This window comes from Raphanus sativus, chromosome 1 (assembly GCF_000801105.2).
Source record: "Raphanus sativus cultivar WK10039 chromosome 1, ASM80110v3, whole genome shotgun sequence".
Classification (NCBI taxonomy): Eukaryota; Viridiplantae; Streptophyta; class Magnoliopsida; order Brassicales; family Brassicaceae; genus Raphanus; species Raphanus sativus.
The window spans coordinates 6041939-6064209 of record NC_079511.1 but is presented as its reverse complement, the minus strand read 5'-3'; the positions used below and the strand labels follow the sequence as shown (position 1 = coordinate 6064209).

The window sequence follows — 22271 nt, the reverse complement described above, 5'->3', positions numbered from 1 at the left end:
ATCCAAAGAAGAGTAAAAGCAATTAAAGGGTAAGTTAAAGCTCCTGAGATATGCAAGCCATATTACCAAGTCCTTTTTCAATACAAGGATTAGGGCTTATGGTATCCATAGCTTAGCAGCTTTTCTTTACCCCGCTAAACTCTCGTTTGAACTATAAGGAGCCCTACTTCCAGTTCTTCTTTGTTTTCAAGGAAATCATTTTGCAAGGCCAAGATCTATCGAGATTCGAGAAGCAAAGAAGCTTAACAAATCAAGAACCGCTATTATATAGATCTGAACTGAAATCTATGTAGACTCAAGAACCCTTAAATGAAATGACTTAAACTATACAATCATAAGCCTATGTTAGAGAAACTAGAAAGAATCCTTGAAAGCAAAGATGATCATAAGCCTATGTTAGAGAAACTAGAAAGAATCCTTGAAAGCAAAGATGAAAGACCCCGACTCTAATCAGATTTAGAGAGAAGGAGAGAAAGAGAAGACAAGTCAAACTTTGAGCGAACTGATGGATAGAGAGTTGTAATTATAGTAGTTTTAGATATTCGTTAAAGAATAAAAAAATATAATAAAAGAAAATAGGAAAAAATAATAAACAGGTGGGAGCATCTGAAAAGACATAGGAAGGATCTGACATTGTTTAGTGTTAGATCCCCTACGGCGTCACATGCATCCCTCTTGGCTTTTGTGCTTCTCTCTTCTTTCAAGATTTATCATTTTACCATAAAATTATTGTCCTTTCCAACTACTAGTCCACTGCCCAGTGCCCACTACATTTTCAAGTAGAGCTGGGAATTTGACTCATTATCCGCGGGCCCCGCCCCGTTTGATCCACCGCAGGACGGGTGTGGGTCGAATGATTTAAAAAAAATTGTTCGCGGGTGCGGGTCGAGTGATTTTAACGCGGGGCGGGTGCGGGTCGACAGAATTCAAACTGCGGGTACCCGCCAACCCGCAAAATTAAATTTTTTTTTTCTAAATATGATTTTTTTTTAACAAAAAATATGTTTTTTATAAAAATAATAATAAAAATTGCGAATATTTTAAAAAATTAATTAAATTATATTATTTATATTGTTTTTTAAAAAAAAATATTAATAAAAAAATTATTTTTATTATTTTTTATTTTACCCGCGGATCTCGCGGATTACCCGCTAATTTATACGGGACGGGGCGGGTCTTATTTTTTTCAGTTGCGGGTCAAGCGGATCGGATTTTTGAATCAAAAAAATGATTCGACCCGCAGCAGGGCGGGGCAGGTCGAGGCGGGTCAACCCGCAAACCCAACACTATTTTCAAGACCTAACTTTCAAATTGTATTAGGCCAACCAACTTTGTTTTTTTTGGTCTAAACCAACTTTGTTTTAAAATGCACAAAGGTGTTTTCGTTGTCTAAACGTAATCGTTAACCCTAATACACATTCAAGCTAAAATACACGAGATACTGAAACAGTTTTATGTGCGGTCAGGATCATGTCAGATGATGTGGGCGCGAAAACAGGAGAGCATTACTACCCTACATGAGAATCTATGGCTAGATTTATTACAAGGACCTTGTCGTATTATTACCTCACAAGTCACAAGTAGTCTGGTCCCTATCACAATTCATGCCGACGTTTTAACTTTTTTTTTTTGTCATCTGTTAGGTTAATAGGTGGTGATGAACACCAATATTCAGATACAAACCATCAGCGAAGGGTGAAACCCAACCAAAAAATAGGGCCTATGCCACAAAGAACTAAAGAGCCCATTTCCTGAGAATAAACCACAGACAAAAGTGACATTCTCCATACACCCCAAAAAATGCATCCATAAACAGGTCAAACTAAAAAGAGGGAGAAGCTTCCTCACTCTCAAACAGATGACGCAACCAAAAAGGTCCTCCCGTTGCAACATATGATTGAAGATAACCGCCCTTGGCAGCACTTTGAGCTATGAGGAATGCCCCTCTATTGTTTGACTTATCTTCCTTTACCAGCCTCCACCATTCCAACCTTCTAAGTCTTTTCTCCAACTCACAATGCTCCCACTTGAAGTTAGGCCAAGCTTGAGGTCTCAACATCACTTTGACCAGAGTGTCATCTTCGAAAGCAATGATGACTCTATTGAGATGATGCTCAGCAAGGCTTTCAAGGGACCAAACAGTAGCCTGCAGTTTAGCATCCTCAAGCGATCTAACATTTAGGAACACTCTACGGCTATGCATCAGCACCTTCCCTTTATCATTTCTAATGACCCATGCTCCCCCACCTCTTGTCGCCTTCTTGTCAAAGTCCACACCGATATTGCACTTAATCCAACCCCTGCTCGGCGTTTGCCACTTCTTTTGTTTTCCAGTCCTTCTCTTTTTTTCCTCCTCTTCCCTGTGTTTTTCATGCTGCTGAGCCAACCACCAAAATTCTGCCTCTTCCGCTATCCTAGCCATCACGTCTTGCGCAATATAATCTTTTCCTTCGAAAATGATACCATTCCTTGTCTTCCATAGATACCATAGTATCCATGGTATCATCTTCCTAACCTTCTCATCCACCTCCATATTTCTCATTATCATCATCAAATAATGAATATTTGAGTAATGAGAAACTTTATCAAAACCATTCTCAGGATTTGGAACATAAGCAAGAGCCCACACCTGTCGAGCAATTGAACAATCAAAAAGGATGTGGTTGATGGATTCTCCTTGGAAACCACAGGCCTGACAGCAGGGGTCCATTTTGACTCCTCTTTTTACCAGAAGTTCTCCTGTCGGGATCGCATTGCTCAAAGCTCGCCATATGAATGTTTTGATTTTTGGGGCGGTTTCAATCTTCCACGCTTCCACTTTGAGATCGTTTAAGGATGGTCTCTCCTCTGCTTCTCTGACTGCCTCACCTCCCTTGTGTTTCGAGATGAACCAATACCCCGAGCGCACCGAATAGCTACCATTTCTGTTATGCACCCAAACCCAAAAATCCTCCTGATTGGACATGACCTTCATTTTAAGGATCCTCTGAATATCTTCTTCATAGAACAATTCCTCAAGCATCACAATATTCCAACAGTTATTGTCGACGTCAATAAGGTCACTGACCTTTAGCATCAAGTCCACGAAAATATTTTTCATCAAAGGCCGTCTTCTTACTTCCCCTTCAATCCAGTCATCCACCCAAACACTGACAGATCTTCCATTTCCGATTTGTTTCCGGAGGCCCTGTTGCAATAGCTCCTTCCCAAACTGGATGCTACGCCAGCCATAAGATGGTCTGGATCCATTTTTGGCCGATAGAAAGTCTCCCTGATCAAAGTATCTACTTTTAAAAACTCTGGCAAATAAGGAATCAGGACTGTTTAGGATCCTCCAAGCCTGCTTAGCTAGAAGAGATTGATTAAACAGATGAATATCCTTGAATCCCAAACCTCCCAGTTCCTTAGCCAAACTCATTTTCGCCCAACTGAGCCAGTGAATCTTTCTTTTATGTTCTAGAGAATCCCACCAGAAGTCTGCCATTGCCCTCGTTAAATTCTCACACGACTTCTTGGTCAACTTAAAACAAGACATGGCATATACCGGCATGGCCATAGCAACTGCTTTGATCAAAACCTCCTTTCCTCCCTGAGATAAAAGCTTAAGAAACCATGAGGACAGTCTGCCCTTCAGCCGATCATAAATATAAGCGAGCATCTCTGTTTTAGATCGACTGAAACATTCGGGCAGTCCTAAGTAGGATCCTGTGCCACCTTCCTTCTCTATCCCCGTTAAATCCTTGATAAGTTGACAATAATTCTCTTCCAGTCTGGCCCCAAAAGTAATTGCCGATTTCCCAAGATTCACTTTTTGCCCAGTTGCCATCTCATAGACCCTCAATATCTTCATCAACTCTGTTACTTGGCCAAGAGACGCTTTGCATATCATTAGGCTATCGTCTGCGAATAACAAGTGGTGGATCATCGGACCATTCTCGGAGAATTGGATCCCTTGTAACCGCCCTGCCAGCACTGCTCTTTCCATCATATGAATGAGACCTTCAGTACAAAGAACAAACAAGAAGGGAGAAAGGGGGTCCCCTTGACGCAATCCTCGTTGAGGCTGAATGAACCCAAAGGGTTGATCGTTCATCAACGTCGAGAAAGTGACCGTTGTGACACAGAACATAACCCTGTCAACCCATCTGTGATCGAAACCCATTGCATTGAGAAGCGCCCTCAAGTATTCCCATTCTACTCTGTCGTATGCTTTTGACATATCTGACTTGATGGCTAGGTAATCCTTTGCAATGCTTTCATTTGACTTCAGCGCATGGATCATCTCGTGAGCAATTAGGATGTTGTCTGTAATCAGTCTTTCTTCCACAAACGCAGATTGGGTTGGAGACACAATGTCCGCCAGAAAAGGCTTCACTCTGGTTACCAAAATCTTTGATATGATCTTGTACAACACCGAACAGAGGCTAATGGGTCTTAAATCTGCCATGACCAGAGGATTGGGAATTTTCGGCAGGAGGCAGAGGTGTGTATAATTCCATTCCGTCGGAAAGACTCCAGTAGAAAAGAACAGCCTGACTTCCTTTGTTACCTGCTCCCCTATCGTATCCCAGTATTGCTGAAAGAACATCCCCGTCATCCCATCAGGTCCAGGTGCACTTCCGGGTTTGATCGCAAACACTGCATCTCTCACTTCCTCATTTGTAACTTCTCTGACCAAAAGCTCATTCATCCTTTCAGTTACTCTGCTAGTAAAGCCTTCAAAGATCTCCGAAAAGTTATCCGGATTGGTGGACGTGAAAAGATTTTTGAAGTAAGCATTTGCCACTTCAGCCTTAGCAGCTTCCGAGAATTGCTCCTGCCCATTCTCATCCTTCAGCTTGACAATTCTGTTTTTAGTCCTAGCAAACTTCACCGACTCATGGTAATACTTGGTATTCCTATCCCCTTTGACAGCCCATCGGTCTTTGCTCTTCTGTTTCCAGTACAACTCTTCCTCCTTGTAGGCTTTGATCAGTTCGTCTTTAAGGTAAGCTACTCGGCGTCCAGATGGAAAGCTCGCAGACTGCTCAGTTTCCAGCGCCACTTGAATCTGTCTAATCTTATCCCTCGAATTAAGACTTTCTTTCTTCTTCCAACGACTCAATGCCTTCCTGCACCTTTTCAGTCTATCTGAAACCCTGGTCTCAAATAATGGGTGACTCGTCAGCCAAGCTTTTTTTATTTCCTCTTGAACCCCCGGCTTGTGAAGGAACCTTGTATCGAAACGGAAACTCCCTCTGAAAGGTTCTGCCGATGAAATCAATCTCACCAGTACTGGCCTATGGTCCGAGCCTCTCTTATCCAAGAATGCTTGATTAGATTCGGGGAATAGTTGAAACCATCTCTTGTTTCCAAAACATCTGTCCAAACAGGAACGTATGTAGTGATCACCTCTTTGACCACCCCATGTGAGTTTATCACCAGTGCTCTGAAGCTCAACCATATCACAAATCTCTAGCATATCATTGAAAGGTTTAAAGGTAGCTTCATTTCTGCGAGGACCACCGGTTTTTTCTTCATTGTTTCTTATTTCGTTAAAGTCACCCATCATGCACCAAGGTTCTTTACGATACGCCCCTATCCTCATCAATCGTTCCCACACCTTAGATCTTCTACCAGTAACAGGGTCACCATATATACACGAAACATAGAAGATTTCATTCCCAAACTGAACGCTGAAATCTACAAGATTCTTATCTACAAACTTGAAACCAATATTTACAGAATTCTTCCACATTAAAGCTAGGCCGCCGCTGTACCCGATAGGATTGACTGTCATTATCCTATCATAGCCTAACCAAGTCTGTAGGTCCACCAAAACATTACGGTTGTGCTTCGTCTCCATTAAAAAAAGAACCTCCGGGAAATACTCTTGCCGCATCTCCCGTAGTCTAGGAATCACCAAGTCCTGTGCACGGCCCAAACCCTGGCAATTCCAACTCAGCATGGTCATTTAAATATTGGACGGTCCCTCAGTTGGGACCACCAATGGTTTCTTAAACCTTGCAGAGCTTTGAGATGGCTCGACATCATCTTGTGCCTTCCGTTTCCCATCAGACATGACTCCTTCTCCCACTGTCTTCACTTCTTCATCTTGTTGTTTCACTGCTTTCTTTCCAGCTGCTCTTCTAGTGTAGGTTCCTGGTCTTTTTCTCTGCTTAGTTTTCTTTTGGATAGTCCCGGAAGCACTAGAGTGTAAAACACCAGCACTATAACCCGTTGGATTTTCCAATCGAGAACTAGAGAGATCAGAGTAACCAGTACTTTCATTCACAGCGCCGAAAGAGATTACTTTGCCAGATTGCAGAGTTTTTGCTCCTGCCACTATGGCTCCAGCCATGAATTTCTCCTTCACCTGAGAGTTGTCCGCTTGAGCTTTAAAGTCGAAGACCACCCCTTTGCCTTTATCTAAATCAGTGGAGACCACAGGAGCAGCCTCTAGCCTAAGAAACATCTTCTGGCCCAATGGGTCATTCTCCAAATCATCTAGTGATTTCTTGACTCTTTCGATTCTTGCCATCTTTTCTGGACCTTCTGCAGCTCGCAAGTACTGCCTCATCCCATCTAGTACTTCCTCTGCGATCTTCGGTCGCCCATACACAGGATCCAGCCCAAGGTGTTTAGTAGCCAGAACTCCATATAACGGATCCGATTCCTCCAGCGGGCTTACTAGCTCTGTGTTCTTACTTTCTGCTGATGAGCAAGATCCTTTAGCCCCTCCTTGTTTCTCAGCTATCACCCAAGGGCATCTTTCCTGTTCATGAGTTAGCCTCTGACAAGTATAACACCTCTTTTGAAGCCTCTCGTAGTCGTATCGAATGTTAACGACTTCTCCTCCTGGCAACGTCAGCTTTTTGAATCTTCTCAGAGGTTTCGAGACATCAAACTTAACTAGAACCCTTACGTAATCCTTGACTTGAGCTTTTTCTGGATCGTAGGGTACATCCACGACGTGACCCGCGAACTCACCCAACGCTTCAATGGTTTCCGGCGTGTAGTGGTTCACCGGTATGTTCCTCATCTGCACCCACACTAAAATGTGTTGTAAGTAGTCGTCAGGGGGTCTTTCGACCCATCTCTCCAACACAATTGCCCAGCTATTGTGCGTGTGAACTTTGCTCAGAACCTCTAGCAAATCCTGCTCAAACTTGAAGATGAACTGAAATCTGTCTGGAGATAGAGCAACTCCTCTTACTCTGTTGTATAGCTTCCATTTTCTTGGCATATCCATAATCAGATCCGACATCCTCTGACAGTGAGGATTTAAGAGCCTTCCTATCAGACTCAAAGAGTTTCTTTCTGTTGCGAAGAACTCCGGCCTGTCGGGTAAGACAAACGGTTCTTCCTCCTCTTCAAGCGTCATATGTTTCAGTGCCTTGTCCAGTTGATTCGACATCTTCAAACCAGCTTCCTCCAGAAACGACCTCCTACTGACCGTATTCCTTACACAAACTTGAAACTGTAGCAGATCTCAGAAAACTCCTTTCTTGGATGAGCAAACCCTAGAAACTCTGGAAGATTATCGCTAGGAAAGGTAAAAAGGACAGGAAAGTGGTTAACTCTCTTAAATGAAAACGTGTTTTAAAGGTCGAAGGCCCCACAAATCTAAAAGAAGATCTTAGAAGTTGGAGAATTTAGCCCAAAAGAGGGAAGCAGCTAACATACGCCGAGAGAAAATTAACCCACCACTGTCCACATGGGTAGTTAAACGTGAAGTTTCTTGATGCCGACGTTTTAACTTATTTTGAACTTTTGTACCCACCGTATAAATAGGTTAAGTTTGATAAAATGTTGTCATATCAGTACAAGGAAAAACACTTACAAAACATACATGACCATGCAAATTCCAAAATTTACAATATGTTTCTGGTTAAAATACCAAAAGAAAAAACTCAAACGTTAAGCACATAAACACTTTCATTTTACTTTTTCGGATTTTATTTCATCTTTCAAACATGGTCCCAGATGATGCTTGTTGGGCTGTTCTTATAAGAAAAACTACAGTTGGGCTGTATCTTTCCTTAAATAATGGGCCTAAGGGAATTGCTATTTGGGTCTTATTGACTTAGCCCCTGACTTCATAGCATATATGGACTATTGTCTCATAAAGACCTCTAGAAGAATCAAATACTCGTATTATTCATTATCAGCGTTAAAAGATATGCTCATTTGCAATCCCATGCTTTTCTTCATTTTGGAATTGATTGTTCGACATTATCATCTTGGTCATCTGAAGATCCAACTCTTTTTGTAGCTTTCTTTGCCTATTCATATTTAAACAAAAAACAAGCAGAATCACATCAGGCGCAGTTTCAAATTCGCTTATATGTATATATATACATAAAACTGGACATCATTTAAAAAAAAAAAGTTAAAACAAAGTTACCTCTTTATCCCAGTTTGTGAATATAGTGACCAAGGATAGACAAAGCACTTGAACAGCTAGAGCTGTTACAATTCCAAGCCAAAGCCCCTACACAAAAATGACATAGCACCACACATGTTGATAATTTCTATAAAAACTAGTCTCGGCTATGACGGAAGTTTAAAGATTATTACCCGACCACCAATGTGGAAATGGAAACCAAGTAATAAGCCTAACGGAACTCCAACAAGATAGTACGAACCAAGATTTACGCACGCTCCAATTTTCTGCCATCCACATCCTCTAGCAACCCCTAAACCAAAAAACAAACCAGGATAAACTTGACATATATAAGCCATGAATGAAAACCAATATATTCTTGTTTCCCAGAAACATATGGCTGAGTGTGCAAGAACCTGAGAGAACGCATTGGAGACCATCAAGAAAGTTTCCACATGCGACAATAGGTATCATAGATGCAGCATAAGAGATGATTTTCGGGTCTCTGCTAAAAGCTCGGCCTAGGATCTTTCGAACAGACAACAAAACCGTTACCACCACGACCCCCTGGGCTACTGCTATGCCTACAATGACATATACAGCCAGTTTTGCCACTTGTGGATTCCCTGCTCCTAACTCGTTGGAGACTCGAATGCTGCAAGTTAAAGAACAAACAAGTGTATGTAACAGAACCATAGTTTGGAATAGTAAGATTATGTTATATCGTTACCAATGTACTTACCTCGCTGCACCACCAAGACCAACTGAGATTTGCCAGATTGTTAGTGAAGTATTTAGACTGAAAAGTTTGAGAAAATGTGTTGATTGAGTCTATGAACCCTGAGAAACCACAAAAAAATACAAGAATAACTGAAACTTACCAGATTGAAAGAACCGAAGTTTCTACAACCGGGTTAGGAAGAAGCCCTGAGGCCAGAACCAGAAGCTCGAATGACCACAACTCCAAACTGTAACAAACAATTTGATTAAATCTAGATAATAGCAGAGCCGGTTTTGATTATAGCCAAATGAAATATTGACATTAATTAGGTTCCTAAAGATTTTACAGATTAATATATATGAACATAGGTTTCCAAATTATTATAAACTTTTTTTTTGAACTAAAATCCTTAATAAATTTTATAGTCTGCTAAATATTGGATTAACCATGAATACCAGACATGAACAATGCAGCATTCTTGTTTCGATATTCACTTACCAAACCATAACTGCTGAAGGAAAAGCAATCTTAGAAAACTCATAAATCTCCTGAAAAGCCTCCTTTGAAAACCCGGTCCAGCTATGGGAGCAAGAAGACGAGAACTTGACATAGCACAAGAGGAGAATGACATTAAACCAATAAGAGACCGAGATGGCAAGAGCAGCTCCTCTGTATCCTAAACCAGTCTTCAACACAAACAACCAACAGAGAAGCAAGTGAAGACAAGTGGTGATTCCAGAGCAGACAAAAACAGGGAACACATTGTTCTGCGCTTGCAAGAACCTGTTGATACATTGAAGTAGTCCGTAGGCGAAGAGACTAGGGATCATGTATCTCGCGTACGAGCCAGCAACACTTGAGATGGACTTGTCTTGGTGTACGAGTACGAGTATATGTTCCGTGTTAAACCAAATGATCGAGAGAGGGATAGAGAGTAGTAGAAGAACAAACATTGCTCTCTGCATCTGAATGCCTAGTTTCCCGTACAGCTTTGCTCCGTACGCTTGGCCACATAGTGTCTCCAATGCACTCGCTGTTCCCAACTGGTGACGTGACTCACACGAAAAGCAAAATGAGTTGAATTATATATTTGTTTTCGAACAGAAGAAGAAGACAGTGAAGAAGCACGTCAGCGTTTTAGACATGTTGATTCTAGCACGTGCACTTGTAATAAAGAAAACAATCTTATTTAACACATGAAAAGTTTTTATAAACATTCAAAACTTGGGTTAGGCATTGTGGTATTTCGAGAACAAATCCATTATGTAGAAATGTTCTTACAGGATTGATGACTGGATCAGCAGATAGGACATATAAAAGAAGTTTATATAAACGAAAGACTAATACGATCTATGCATAAATATAATGAAGAAATCGTTTTAAATAATCTAAGAAGAAAACAAAAACTAGATGGTACCATGTAATTAGGATCCATGAAGAAAAAGAAAGGAACGTACGAGGAATGTGAAGCCGGTGACGGAGGCAAAGGAGGTGGCGATGGAGGCGGCAGAGAGGGGAAGAGAACCGAGATGGCCAACGAACATGACGGAGATGACTTGGAGAGAGTATTGAAGGAGGCTTACACCAATGAGAGGAGCAGAAAGCCATAGCTGTTTCTTCACTTCCTCCTTCACACGGATCGTCGTCGTGTTTCTTTCTGTGATTAGAAGCGGAGGAGTCACACCATCTCCCATCTTTTCTCTCTTTTTTTTTCTGCAAACGTCAGAAAACTATGTTAAAATAATCTGAGAAATACAATAACAAACTCTTTATCTGTGTCCCTTTTTAGGGTTTCTTGTGAAGCCGTCGTTGATATATACTCCCTCTTTTAAATAATACATGTTTTGAGATTTTCACACTTTTTAATAAAACATATTAAAATTTACTTATTAGTGCATAGTTTTTTGTTATTTTATATTTCCTATATTTCTAAACCAATAAAATTTCAAGAAATGCAATTAATATTTTTGAGATTCACAATTATTCATAATTAGTTGACAAAAATTACATTAAAAATATGAAAAATACATCTTTTTGAAACAAAAAAAATTCCTAAAACATACATCTTTAAAAAACAGAGGGAGTATGCTTTTTCACGTAACAATATATTTTAGAGCTTTTTACCAAAAAAAAAATATATATTTTAGAGCTGTCTCTAGTTTATTTGTTTTGTAGGGTTTGTGGCCAATGCTGGAAATATTTAAAATTAAAAATCTCGATTATGTTTTTATATAAAAATTAACTAATAAATTTAAACGGTTTATCCTCTCGACTAGGCAGAATATTTTTCATTAATGTTTTTACACAATCTGACTCAAACATTATGATCAAATATTCTCACAAATCCACAACCATCCATTTCTATTCAAAGCTTCCGATTTTAGACTGTGAGTGGCTTCTCGTTCTCTTTTCAACCAAACAAAATTTATCCTTACCTTTGGTTATTAGTTATTACCGAACAAAATGTACATTAACGAAAAATAATTTATTTTAAAATGATTTAAAGTTTATATTTTCTGTATGGTTCCAAATTGCAAAAATAATTTTGAATATATGTACAATCAAAATTCTATAACGCAAACAAAAATAATTATTGTAATGCACATATAATGGTGAAAATTGTACTTACTTTCATAGCCTGCATCATTATTAAACGTTTTACTTCCTCATGTTTGTTTAATCATTGATTATCCAGAAAATTGATCAAAAATATTTCCATGAACCATCTATTTGACACTAACAAGTAACAACCATGTTGGACCATCTATTTGATAAGCAAATGTGAATTACCTTTAAAAAAAATGTGAATTACCTATACTTGAATAAGCAGAAATATATATTTTTTTTTTGAAACTGGCAGCAGAAATATTTTTCATGAGATCTATTTGACACTAATAGTTATCGAATTGTTGTTTGTGTTCAATGTCTTTCTTTTGTTCCATTAGATGCCTCCATTGGAAGTGTGTGAATAACAAACTTAATAGTCCTTCCGTTACACTTAATCGCAGCGCCACAACTTCAGCATAAATATTTACTTCAGGCAACAATATTGCTCACTAAACTAGTCACTACCTTCTAGAGGAAAAGAGAAAAAAAAAAAGACAACTAATGAAATTGTTGACGCGTTACTAGAACGAGCGGAGCCACACTGCGACACGTCAGCGTATTAAAAGCAAACCAGAAAAGAAAAACGAAATTGTTGACAGTGGGATTTGAACCCACGCCCTTTCGGACAGGAACCTTAATCCTGCGCCTTAGACCAACTCGGCCATATCAACTTGTTGTTCGTTTCAGAGTAACAAATTAGTATAACAAGTATATAAAATAGACGTTGCAAATAGAATTGGAAAGACAGAGAGAACACTGAAAACTTAGGCTTGACAAATTTAAAAGCATAGTGGTTGGTGCGTCCATGTGAGTGGTAAGAGGTAGATGGTTAAGGCACCAATCACAAACTACTTGGTCGTGATACTGTCGAAGGGTCAGAAATGATTGGTCTTCTCTAGGCCTACCTTATCAAATGTAACATCAAAGCTCATGATAAGAGAAAGAGACTGAGATGTTCTGGAATTATTCTAATTTGGACTTGTCTCAGTTTCGAGGTGATGACTATCTTATCTTCAGGGGATATCCGAGAGGAGAGAAGCCTTCACTTGGAACAAAGACTTTCTCAGCTTCAGTCAGTATATATATCTCAAGGCATCGAGGTGAGTTTCTTGTATCTTGTTCTAAGAGTAGAGCGCATAGCAGCAAAAAAACTAATAGTTAGGTGAAGCGATATAGCTTTATGCCATGTTTCCCACATGGGGAAAGCTTACTGAACAAGATTTATGTCAACCATCTTTGCAAAGCATGTGAAGATCTCATATCAATTTCATACTTACAAGAAGATGAAACTCGAGCAGACAAAGATCATAATTTAATTAACTTGATAAATAACTCACAGGGTTAGTTTACAGAAGACACACACTGTTTTCCCTGGCGAATATTACAACAGGGAAAATCATAGGTGTCTGGCAAATTATTCAAAAGGAAAACAATTGTTTCTCTTAACAAATCTAAATAGAGAATTACACTGTTACTAATCAGAAAAGTAAAAGAAATAGTTAAGAACACATGAAAATTTATAAACTAAAAAGAGTAAAATATACAAGATGGAGTGGTGTGACACAAACTTACCATGTAACCTCCCAACAAAAAACGTTTAAGAAACTAAGCTGCAAACCATGATAAGCACTCCTCATCAAATGCACCATATGAATCAAATCCAGAGTAAAAGGTGCTACTATCAAACGCCAAGTCATCGAATGGAGACAGAATGTTACTGTCCAAGAGTTTATCTTGGTCACTCTGAAACTGAGGCGGCAAATCTCTTCCTGTGACGCTGTCCTCATTCCCATGGGGTTGAAGTACTCCTCCTCCTGGGGCTTCAAAGCCGTAGTTGTGAGGCGGTGCTTGTGCGTTCGTTTCCATCTGTGTATGCTCTTCCTGATTATGCACAAACACTGCAGAGGGATTATAGAAGTTATAGCCTGATCCAAACTGCAACTCCTGGTTTGGGTTTGGTTCGTAAAGCATTGGCCTTTCGTCTACATGCATCATAGCTTGTCCATTGACAGGAGGAAGATAAGCATAGTTGTTACTGAACTCAGGAACCACCACCAACCCCAGACCGTTTTCCTCTGGTCCTAAGGCGATGTCCGGTTCTAAAACACCCTCTTCTTGGTGATGAGTAGTACCGTTTATGTTATATTCCAGCAGAGGAGCCCCAACATGATTCATATCAGGTAAACTATTTCTCTGTTCAGCTTCAGCTTCTGGCTGTTCTTCCTCTTGTCCATTGACAGTTCTTCTAGGTCTTTTCCTTCTCCGGTGATTCTCTGCTTTATCTTGATCTCTTACTGGTTCTGAAGTGGCTGTTGGTTGTTCTTTTTGAGTTTTCTTTCTTCTATTGTCTTTAGACGAAACAGAACCTGAAGCCTCCTCCGTCCCATCAACATCATAGTCACTGTCACTGTTGTTGATCACAGTTTTCCTCCTGTCAGGGTTATCACCTCTCCGGTGCGTCTCAGTTACATTAGAAGCTCCATTGTCACTGAGAGACTCCTCCTCCTCTTGGTTCAAAACCGCAAGCCAAATCGCGCTCTCCTTAGCCGTCATCTTATCCTGCAAACACTTAGACTGACGAACATGCCTCTTGATCTTGGCAACATCAGGCAACATATGATTGATCACAGCCGTCAAAACCCCAACTTTCCACATCTTCTTGAGATCATGCGGCTTCTTGTAAGGAGGAGGGCTCTGTCCTTTCCCCAGTCCAAGCTTCTTCACCCACCACTCTTCATCCCCACTCGGCCACCAAGGCGGAGGCATCCCTTTCTCCAAAGGATACTTCCTCTGCGGAGGATCACAATGCTGCATCAGAGAAGACAGCAAAGACCCTAAAGTAGCGTCCTGCAAGTCCTGAAGAACAAACTGAGAGTTTCTATTCCCATCCCACTTCCCGAAAGCTAATAAACACTCCTCCTCATGCTTAGCAATCGCTGCTGGACCGTTCTTGTCGAACTTCACCTTCTCTTTCCACCAAGCTCTTATGTTGTCAGAGGAACCGCTCACAGGCTTCCCCTTTTCGGGTATGATACCGTAGACGAAGCCACGGACTTTGCAGACTTCCATGAGCTTTAGCATGTACTTGAGTATACCGTCTTGAGCTCTGGACATTTTCTTCCTCTGCGCTTGATCAGAGATCTTCTTAGGCTGCGTCGTCTCCTTCGTTTGAGAAGCTTCTCCGCTTTTGGTTCGTTCTTTGATTCTTTTGAGCCTGATACGGTCCTTCCACATCCGTCTCTCGAGTTCTTCAGCATCAATCTCTTCATCGCTCACGTCAATCTCCGCTGCGATATTGTCGCTAGCTAAGTCATCAGGCTCATTTTCCATCCTAGCAAAATCAATAAAGAAACAACCTTTTTTTTAATATTAAGCAAACATAAACGAAGATTCTAAATTTGCTAGAAATATCAAAAGGTCCAGAATATAAGAAAGGAGCAATAAACACTAAATCTTATAGATGACAGCATGAGAAGGGCGTCGTCCGAAAGCAAATCAATGAAATTGAATAGAATGTTCCCTAACCTGATGTCTGCTACGGACATAATGAGATCGCCTCCGCTCATATACGAAAAAAGGATATCAAAACCTTTCGAAATTGCAAGTCCCTGAAGAAGGTTAGGGTTCCTTTATTTGTTATTCTCCTCAAGCTCAGGTGGAAGAGTAAAAATTGGCTGCGAAATTGGGAAGGAACCTAGGAAGGGGCCGGTATTTTGTGGCAAAAACCCAAAGGCCATTTATTTGTTTTTGTTATTTTTATTTCGTAACCAATTGTGCTTTCGCTTCTGTTCTGTTTTTCCTTTTTTTTTCTTTTAATTTTGTTTTGCTTTTATAGTAACAACTTTTTTCCCTCGTGGCAACAAAACAGAACAAAGAAGTTGACTTTTTGACGACATATTTTGACTATACCGACGAAAAACCTTTAAGATGATCAGGCAGGATCTCATCGCTTCGTTCATTTTATTATATGTAAGCATCAACGTCTTCTAACCAAATGTACTGTTTTAGTGGATCTTGTCTTTCATCTTTATACACCGGCGACCCATTCCTTTCTTTCCCCTCTCTCTCCAAAATTATACCAAACTCGCTCCTAGTCCTAGGGCGACGCACTCTTTCCTCGTTTACTCTCTCAGTCACGTTCTTTTTGTCGACGCTGCGGTAGCTTTCGACTCAAAAAAATTACATTTTACAGTGAACGAATTCTTGCTCTCCCTATTGCTAGGATCAGACGAAGAACTGCGACTGGAATTTGAAGGAGTTTTGTGACGCTGTGAAATTCAGACAAAAAGAACATGGGTATTGTTGGCTTAAAGGTTATATATAATAACAGAAGAATATCTAGATTCGATCACTCTTCAAGCTACAATGGACAACAAATATTCTAGGTAACTTAAACTCCATAATAGTAGAAAACAATCTCAAATTTTTATCTTCTTCCTTCTCTCATTGCCTCGTTGAGGTTGGTTCCAAATGGCAGCAAACGGAGGGGCTTATAACTGCCAAGCCTGACGCCGCTAAATACATCCTTCTATTGTCAGATCCTAAGGTAAGTAAAGTACATTCTTATGTTGTAGAAACTATAAACTCTCGTCTCCCTCACGTAAACCGAAGTAAAAATAATGTAAGTGTGCTATACAGATAACAGAATCTGTCTGAAACAGACAAATGTGTATGATATTGATGACTTTATTAGTACAGTAACATCATTGAACTGGCATTATGTAGATAACCTTCTAGATGTTACTTGCACGTAACAGTTTCATCATTTTCATGTGATCTAATAGCGTTAGATCTCATCTACCCAACATTTTTTTGTAGTTGCCGACCTAATAATCACCAACTAAAAGATTGATCTTAACCCACAAGCAATGTGGGGTTCACAATGTCTCTGTGATTTGTTTCAATAGGTAAGTAATAGTAACAAATTGCTGCTTCTTACAAATGTTTTTCATCAGCACAAAATAGCAAATCATGAGTAATAATCCCCAGAGAAGAATCTAACATCAGATAGTGATTGGGATCAGTCTCCAAATCAGGAATCATCATCCTCATCTTATCTATATCTAAGACTTCTTAAACATATGGCATCGTTTTACAGACAGGACAAGAGTTCTTCCTCAGCAGCCATTGTTTCACACAGTGGATATGGTACCTGTGCCCACATCGTAACTTCCCTACCTCGTCCTTACCCTCGTACTCTTCCTGTCGACAAACAAACACAAGAACGTGGGTTGTTGTTACAAAAAAGAGAATGAACATCTGAGTGTAATGAAACCACCACTAACTGGAGCTTACTTGACAGATGCTGCACTTTCTATCTTCTAGTTGTGCAATTTTCTGAAACTGTTTGACTTTGCAGAGACAGGTTTTGATCTGCTTTTCATTAAGTCCAGTGTCCACATACCCAATTCTATCACCAAGCTCCAAAAGTTGCTGTTTTTTTTTTCACACACAACATAACAAACACAAAACTCTTTAATTAAAAAAAACATAAGAGTTAAGATACTCTTTTGTAAGAAAGGAACATTACATTACCTCGTAAGACATGGCATCGACGTTGAGCCTCAAGTCACGGAAATGATCGTGAGAGCTTAACATCCCTCCCATTACAAAACCATTCTGTATCATCATCATCTACAAACAAAACCATCTAGATGAAAAACAATGCCCACACAAACTTAGTCAAGAACACACTCTCTAACCTCGTCGAGTCCATTAGGGTAAGGTTGTCGTATATGACGATGATGATATCTATCGGAGAAAAGCGTCTGCGTCTGTTCATCATCCCTCGACGTCAAATCAGAGTCAAAGTAAGAACTGGTTTCTTGATTATGAGATCGCCTCGGAGGAACAGAAGAGCCCTGCACATAATGTTAAAACACTTTTGAGTTTTAAGACAAGACTTGTGTAATAATAATTAATAAAAAGACACAAACCTCTCGATCGATTTTGCGTCTCGCCGGAATGTTCCTTCTCGGGGGTTCCGCTTCGACGGGGACATTCGTGCCGGAGACAACAGCATCGGTGGAAAAACCGATTCCGGGTCCGCACCAAACGTCAGGAACCGGACCGCAACCGCTTTTATCTGCCTCGCTCAAGATCTTGACCGAGCCGCCGTTGTATCTACTAGTACTACCTTTGTTCTTCTTGCTCTTCGTCTTCTTGGTTTTGACATCAGTGGCGTCCCAGTTCGCGGAGGAGCGGATCACGGCGGGGACGGAAACCTTCTGGGAGGCGGAGGAAGTGCAGCCGAGGCTGCGAAAGGAGGAGGAAGAGGTTTGGGGGAAAGGGTTTGGTTTCTTTGCCTTTCTTCTGGTGGGTCCGTTGGATGATGAGGATGAAGGTAAGAGGAAGAAGGTGGACATGGCGGATTTAGAGATGCGGTTAGGTTTGGGGATTAGAGGCTCATCGGCGGCGGAGGGATATGGTGGGAGGTTGTTGTTCATGGGTTGTTGGTGTCTGATGTGGTGGCAGATTGTTGTCGAAGAAGTAGACGAGGGATCTCCAGAGACAGGCATTGTCTTCTCTCTGAGAGAGAGAGAGAGAGAGAGAGAGAGAGAGAGAGAGAGGAAGAGATAATGGAGTGGTGGGGAGAGAAGCGCACACACACACAGCGCGGGGAAGAGTGTGATGGACTTCTTAACTTGGTTTTAGTGAAACTAATTAACGTATCAATTTAATCAAATCCACTTTTCGTATATTATATAGTTTGTGTACTCTTGAAGTCTACAAGTAAACTGATCATATATTTTTCTTTTCACATGCAAAATTTGTGTTTCGTTTATACTTTACTGAGTTTTTAGGACATCATTATTGATAAGAAAAATCTTATAAGTATTTTACCGATATTTAATATGTATTTTAGTTATAATTAATTAAATAAATAAATTTAAAATTTACAAAAATTTATAAATCAAGTGTCTTAAGAGTTTTTCAAAACTTAAATCCTGAGGTAAAAGAGGGTAAATTAAATACCAGAATTTTCGATTTTTCTTTTTTTACTTCCAATCAAAGCATTAATATTTGACTTGATTTAAATAACTTTTTTTTTCATTATGTTCACTTTTGTCACGAAGATAAAGGAGGAAAATTTATTGTCTTTGCTTGTATATGTAGAAAAGGTCTCTCATGTCACTTTTACTTTTCTTATTTGTCAGAGCTATATTCCAATTTTTATTTATTCGATGTAAGGAAGACGAGATGCACTAGAGGGTCACAGGTTTTGATTATGCTTTGGCCACAAAATTGAAAAGAATCTGCAAGTTTCTATATATCGAAACCTGCCACATGGATTAACACAATTACCCAAAGAATATTGGTCCGGTTTTGATGGGAAATAGATTAGCTGTAAACAATTACTGTGGTTGATATTTGCGATAAAAATAAAAATGATAAAACGTGGAAGACTGTTAGGTGCGTCAATTAGGTGTTGAGTGCAAAACCAGAGTCCAAAAGTCTCAAGACTTTCAACTTTATTCTCCTCGGAGCATGGCCCAAAAACTCCACGACAAACGACCTTGTTATTTTAGGTTGCCAAATTGTATTTCTGTCGATTAGTTTTTTTTTTTTTTTTTTTCTTCTCAAGATTTTTATAAAAAAGGGAACAAAGCCCAATCCAAAACATAATACAACATAGGTCCAAAAAGTCGGCCCAACTAAAAAAAATACAACAAACTGGGCCACAAGCCCAAACCCAACAACCCTAGGGTATGAAACCCTAATCTCCGCGGCACACCGACCACGACGGTGCCGCACCATCTCGAACTCGCAGAGCTACCTTCGTCGCTTGGGATTCTTCACCGGAGAGCATCATACGATCTCATCGCGATCTCAACCGATTCCCAAGCCTACAGAACTACTCACCACCAACCGATCTACGAGAACACCCGAGAGAATAAAAGCCTACAAGCGATCTATCATCTCCAGCTTACATACAAGCGGTACCAGATGACAGAACGAGAAGCTGAGAGGCATATGAAACACAGCCTCGTAGATCAAGAGAAATAAGACCAACCCGAGAAAATCCACGGAAACAAAGCCGGCGAAAGCGGTGCTAGAGAGAGCCACCACTTCCCAAGAACAATCTATTTCTGTCGATTGCCGGCGAATTACGACTCAGTATTTCTGTCGATTAGTTACTGAGTCGTAATTCACAAGAACAATCTAACACGAAATAAAATACTAGAATCATACATTTTCTATCCATCTACCAAATTTATCAATGGCTAGCAGTAATAATAAAATGAAGCATTTGTATGTATCTTATTAATGAGAAAGTAAAGCATATATCTATTTATCTTTTGGATGAGAATTGATACATTATTTAAAAGTAAGCTATCTTAATTTCAGCTAACTAACAATGATCTAATTGTTTAAATACTCATCCAATTTCAATGATAATATAGCAAAGTTAGTATTTAAATATTTCCACTGTTCCTAAAATCAAATGCATTTTTTTCCTTTCAAAACTGGCCTAATTAATCGGCCTAAGTCCTGATCAAATGGCCTAATTAATCGAAAGCAATTAACATTCTTAGAACCAGGCCCAGTGGACTTTTAAAAAAATCAGGCCCGTTTACGCATTCAATTCGTCTCCATCTTCGACTCGTTTCTCTCTCTCTCTCTCTCTTTCAACTGTCAAGCTCTGGGAACTCAACTCAGATCCGTCGCCGTTGCATAATCGGTTTGTACATCTCTCTCTTCGTTTGTCTCCTTTGACTCTATAGGAATCCAATTTAACTTTTGAGCAGTCAGTAATCGATAACTCCGTATAAATAGTTGAATCTTTTTCGTAGATTTTGGAAATGAAATTTGATTTTATATTTGTGGTGACAGAGTAAAATGGATCAAGAGGCAGCTGAAACTGCGAGGGAGTCGCTGGAGCTTGTGTTTCGGATGTCGAACATCTTGGACACTGGTCTCGATCGACATACATTGTCTGTTTTAATAGCTCTCTGCGATCTTGGTCTTAACCCCGAGGCTCTAGCTGCTGTCGTCAACGAGCTTCGCCAGGAATCTGGCAACAACCATGGCAGCCGCTTAAGATAATAATTCAAATCCTTTGGAAGATGGATCAATACTGAAACATCTGCGATTGATTTTTTTTTTCTTTTTCCTTTTATGTTTCGGTTTTATTCTGCCATTAACTTATCGAGTGTTCCTGAGATATAGAGTCTTATGAGGGGCCGAATCACAAAGTTACCCTCCTCATCTTTTTTTTTTTTTTAAGTAATTTAAATTAACGACCCGGAAACGGGAATAATAGTTTCGATTACAAGACCAGTTCGAACAAAATTACCCAAATCTGAAATTTCCTATCTAGTTTCGCTCAACCCATGTCCCCGGCGCATTCCACTAAATAGAATCCTACATTTCTGAGCATCGGTTACCGTTCTCAGCCTTTAACGAGAACCGCGAGGAGGAGAGATTCGCCTCATTTCTTCGGTTGCCGGGGTCTCCTCACGTTGCTTCCGGTGTAGCTAGTTTCCGATGAACTTACTAGTCTTGCAATCTATACTATCAATGAAGCACAAACGAAATAGCGGATATGAGACGACCAAAGCTTACCAGAAGATCCAATCGCCTGAAGAAAACTCCACTACAACGCTAAGGCCGCATATTACAAAGAGGACCACACGATCACCTCTGTCTATTACGGCAAGCAAAAACACGGGTACGGGAAGGCAACATCTTCTGCAACAGAGCAAGCTCCAAACCTGCAATTAGATAGCAAACAACACTACCAAGGATTCAACTGAACCCTCGATATCGGGATGTGCTGCAAAGCCGTGAGGGGTCACCGAGGAGAAAGTGGGAACCAGATGACCAGCTGGAACCACCAAACCCCGCCTCACGCCGACTCCGAGAACCGAAGTACAAGTATCAAGCTGCTGTTAAAAGCTGAACCGGTGACAACGGGACAACTGAACAATGAACCAAGAGCTGAAAATAAGGGGAAGTCAAGTCGACATAACTTCTCCGAGGATCTGAAACTAAAGACGGCAGAGATGAGCAATTGGAAGAGAGGATGTGACAATGCCTCGGTGAAGCCATAGACGACTCCAACCGACACCGCATCACCACATCACTCCACGCGCCACCACTGCTAACACCAACACACGCCGGCATCGACAGCTGAGCACGGCACCGAGCTAGACTAAGCCTCTGAAGCTTCCAAGGTGAGGACTGAAAAAGGTCACAGCGCTTCAAGACGCCAAGAAGAGCCGAGAACCCCACAAACCACCACCGCTCAAGCTACAAACCGGACATGAGCAGCCACACGACCGCAGACCGGATCTAGAGCCCAAACCACCGCTCCCCACCACGCGCCACCAACCCTACAAACGACAAAGGCCGGATGCAAAACCCTAAAAAGCCGACTCCGCCGCTGGAACCCACACCACCCACCGCCTCCGGACTCCATGACCCAGTAGAACTGCGCCGGACCGGAGCTCCTTGCGCACGGAGACGAGACCGACGAGACTCCCGACACACAGCCACGAAGAAAACGAAGAGGGAGACATGACCATGGCGAAGCAAAGATCAGACGAAGATGACGGGAGAGGAGAGGCGCCTCCG

At 40.6% G+C, this 22271-nt stretch overlaps 4 protein-coding genes, 2 long non-coding RNA genes and 1 other non-coding gene across 7 annotated transcripts; 2 read left to right on the top strand and 5 right to left on the bottom strand.

Annotated features, from left to right (window-relative positions):
* Positions 1-5953: 5953 nt before the first annotated feature.
* Positions 5954-7396, bottom strand: LOC108843561 (uncharacterized). Its single transcript, XM_018616791.2, has one exon. It carries the CDS (start codon positions 7394-7396, stop codon positions 5954-5956), a length of 1443 nt encoding a protein of 480 aa, XP_018472293.2.
* Positions 7397-7944: 548 nt separating this feature from the next.
* Positions 7945-10893, bottom strand: LOC130511357 (protein DETOXIFICATION 17). The gene is made up of 8 exons (XM_057008320.1): positions 10544-10893; positions 9585-10129; positions 9247-9333; positions 9108-9164; positions 8782-9020; positions 8560-8678; positions 8387-8473; positions 7945-8264 (listed from the first exon to the last, which is right to left on the bottom strand). Exons 1-8 carry the CDS (start codon positions 10778-10780, stop codon positions 8190-8192), a joined length of 1446 nt encoding a protein of 481 aa, XP_056864300.1. The 5' UTR covers positions 10781-10893; the 3' UTR covers positions 7945-8189.
* A 1390-nt stretch (positions 10894-12283) lies between these two features.
* TRNAL-AAG (transfer RNA leucine (anticodon AAG)) lies at positions 12284-12364 on the bottom strand. The gene has a single exon. It is a non-coding gene; the product is annotated as a tRNA-Leu (tRNA).
* Positions 12365-13107: 743 nt separating this feature from the next.
* On the bottom strand, positions 13108-15457 carry LOC108817526 (ETHYLENE INSENSITIVE 3-like 3 protein). The gene is made up of 2 exons (XM_018590246.2): positions 15219-15457; positions 13108-15024 (listed from the first exon to the last, which is right to left on the bottom strand). The coding sequence occupies exons 1-2, from the start codon at positions 15257-15259 to the stop codon at positions 13299-13301; spliced, it is 1767 nt and encodes a 588-aa protein (XP_018445748.2). The 5' UTR covers positions 15260-15457; the 3' UTR covers positions 13108-13298.
* A 78-nt stretch (positions 15458-15535) lies between these two features.
* Positions 15536-16417, top strand: LOC130510728 (uncharacterized). The gene is made up of 2 exons (XR_008944469.1): positions 15536-16078; positions 16171-16417. It is a non-coding gene; the product is annotated as an uncharacterized LOC130510728 (long non-coding RNA).
* A 170-nt stretch (positions 16418-16587) lies between these two features.
* LOC108817528 (uncharacterized) lies at positions 16588-18309 on the bottom strand. The gene is made up of 5 exons (XM_018590248.2): positions 17630-18309; positions 17396-17554; positions 17229-17327; positions 16989-17126; positions 16588-16895 (listed from the first exon to the last, which is right to left on the bottom strand). The coding sequence occupies exons 1-5, from the start codon at positions 18209-18211 to the stop codon at positions 16767-16769; spliced, it is 1107 nt and encodes a 368-aa protein (XP_018445750.2). The 5' UTR covers positions 18212-18309; the 3' UTR covers positions 16588-16766.
* Positions 18310-20334: 2025 nt separating this feature from the next.
* On the top strand, positions 20335-20903 carry LOC130510724 (uncharacterized). Its single transcript, XR_008944465.1, has 2 exons — positions 20335-20376; positions 20529-20903. It is a non-coding gene; the product is annotated as an uncharacterized LOC130510724 (long non-coding RNA).
* The last annotated feature ends 1368 nt before the right edge of the window (positions 20904-22271 follow it).

Excerpts from the sequence above, each read along its gene's own strand:
- LOC108817526 (XM_018590246.2), bottom strand. The coding sequence starts at position 15,259 with ATGAGCGGAGGCGATCTCATTATGTCCGTAGCAGACATCAG. Across the intron at positions 15,025-15,218 it reads ATGTCCGTAGCAGACATCAG|GATGGAAAATGAGCCTGATG; the intron begins GTTAGGGAACAT and ends TGATTTTGCTAG.
- LOC108843561 (XM_018616791.2), bottom strand. The coding sequence starts at position 7,396 with ATGTCGAATCAACTGGACAAGGCACTGAAACATATGACGCTTGAAGAG.
- LOC108817528 (XM_018590248.2), bottom strand. The coding sequence starts at position 18,211 with ATGCCTGTCTCTGGAGATCCCTCGTCTACTTCTTCGACAACAATCTGC. Across the intron at positions 17,555-17,629 it reads GACGCAAAATCGATCGAGAG|GGCTCTTCTGTTCCTCCGAG; the intron begins GTTTGTGTCTTT and ends CATTATGTGCAG. Across the intron at positions 16,896-16,988 it reads GAAAGTGCAGCATCTGTCAA|GAAGAGTACGAGGGTAAGGA; the intron begins GTAAGCTCCAGT and ends GTTTGTCGACAG.
- LOC130511357 (XM_057008320.1), bottom strand. The coding sequence starts at position 10,780 with ATGGGAGATGGTGTGACTCCTCCGCTTCTAATCACAGAAAGAAACACG. Across the intron at positions 9,334-9,584 it reads CCTTCAGCAGTTATGGTTTG|TTTGGAGTTGTGGTCATTCG; the intron begins GTAAGTGAATAT and ends TGTTTGTTACAG. Across the intron at positions 8,265-8,386 it reads TCACAAACTGGGATAAAGAG|GCAAAGAAAGCTACAAAAAG; the intron begins GTAACTTTGTTT and ends AAATATGAATAG.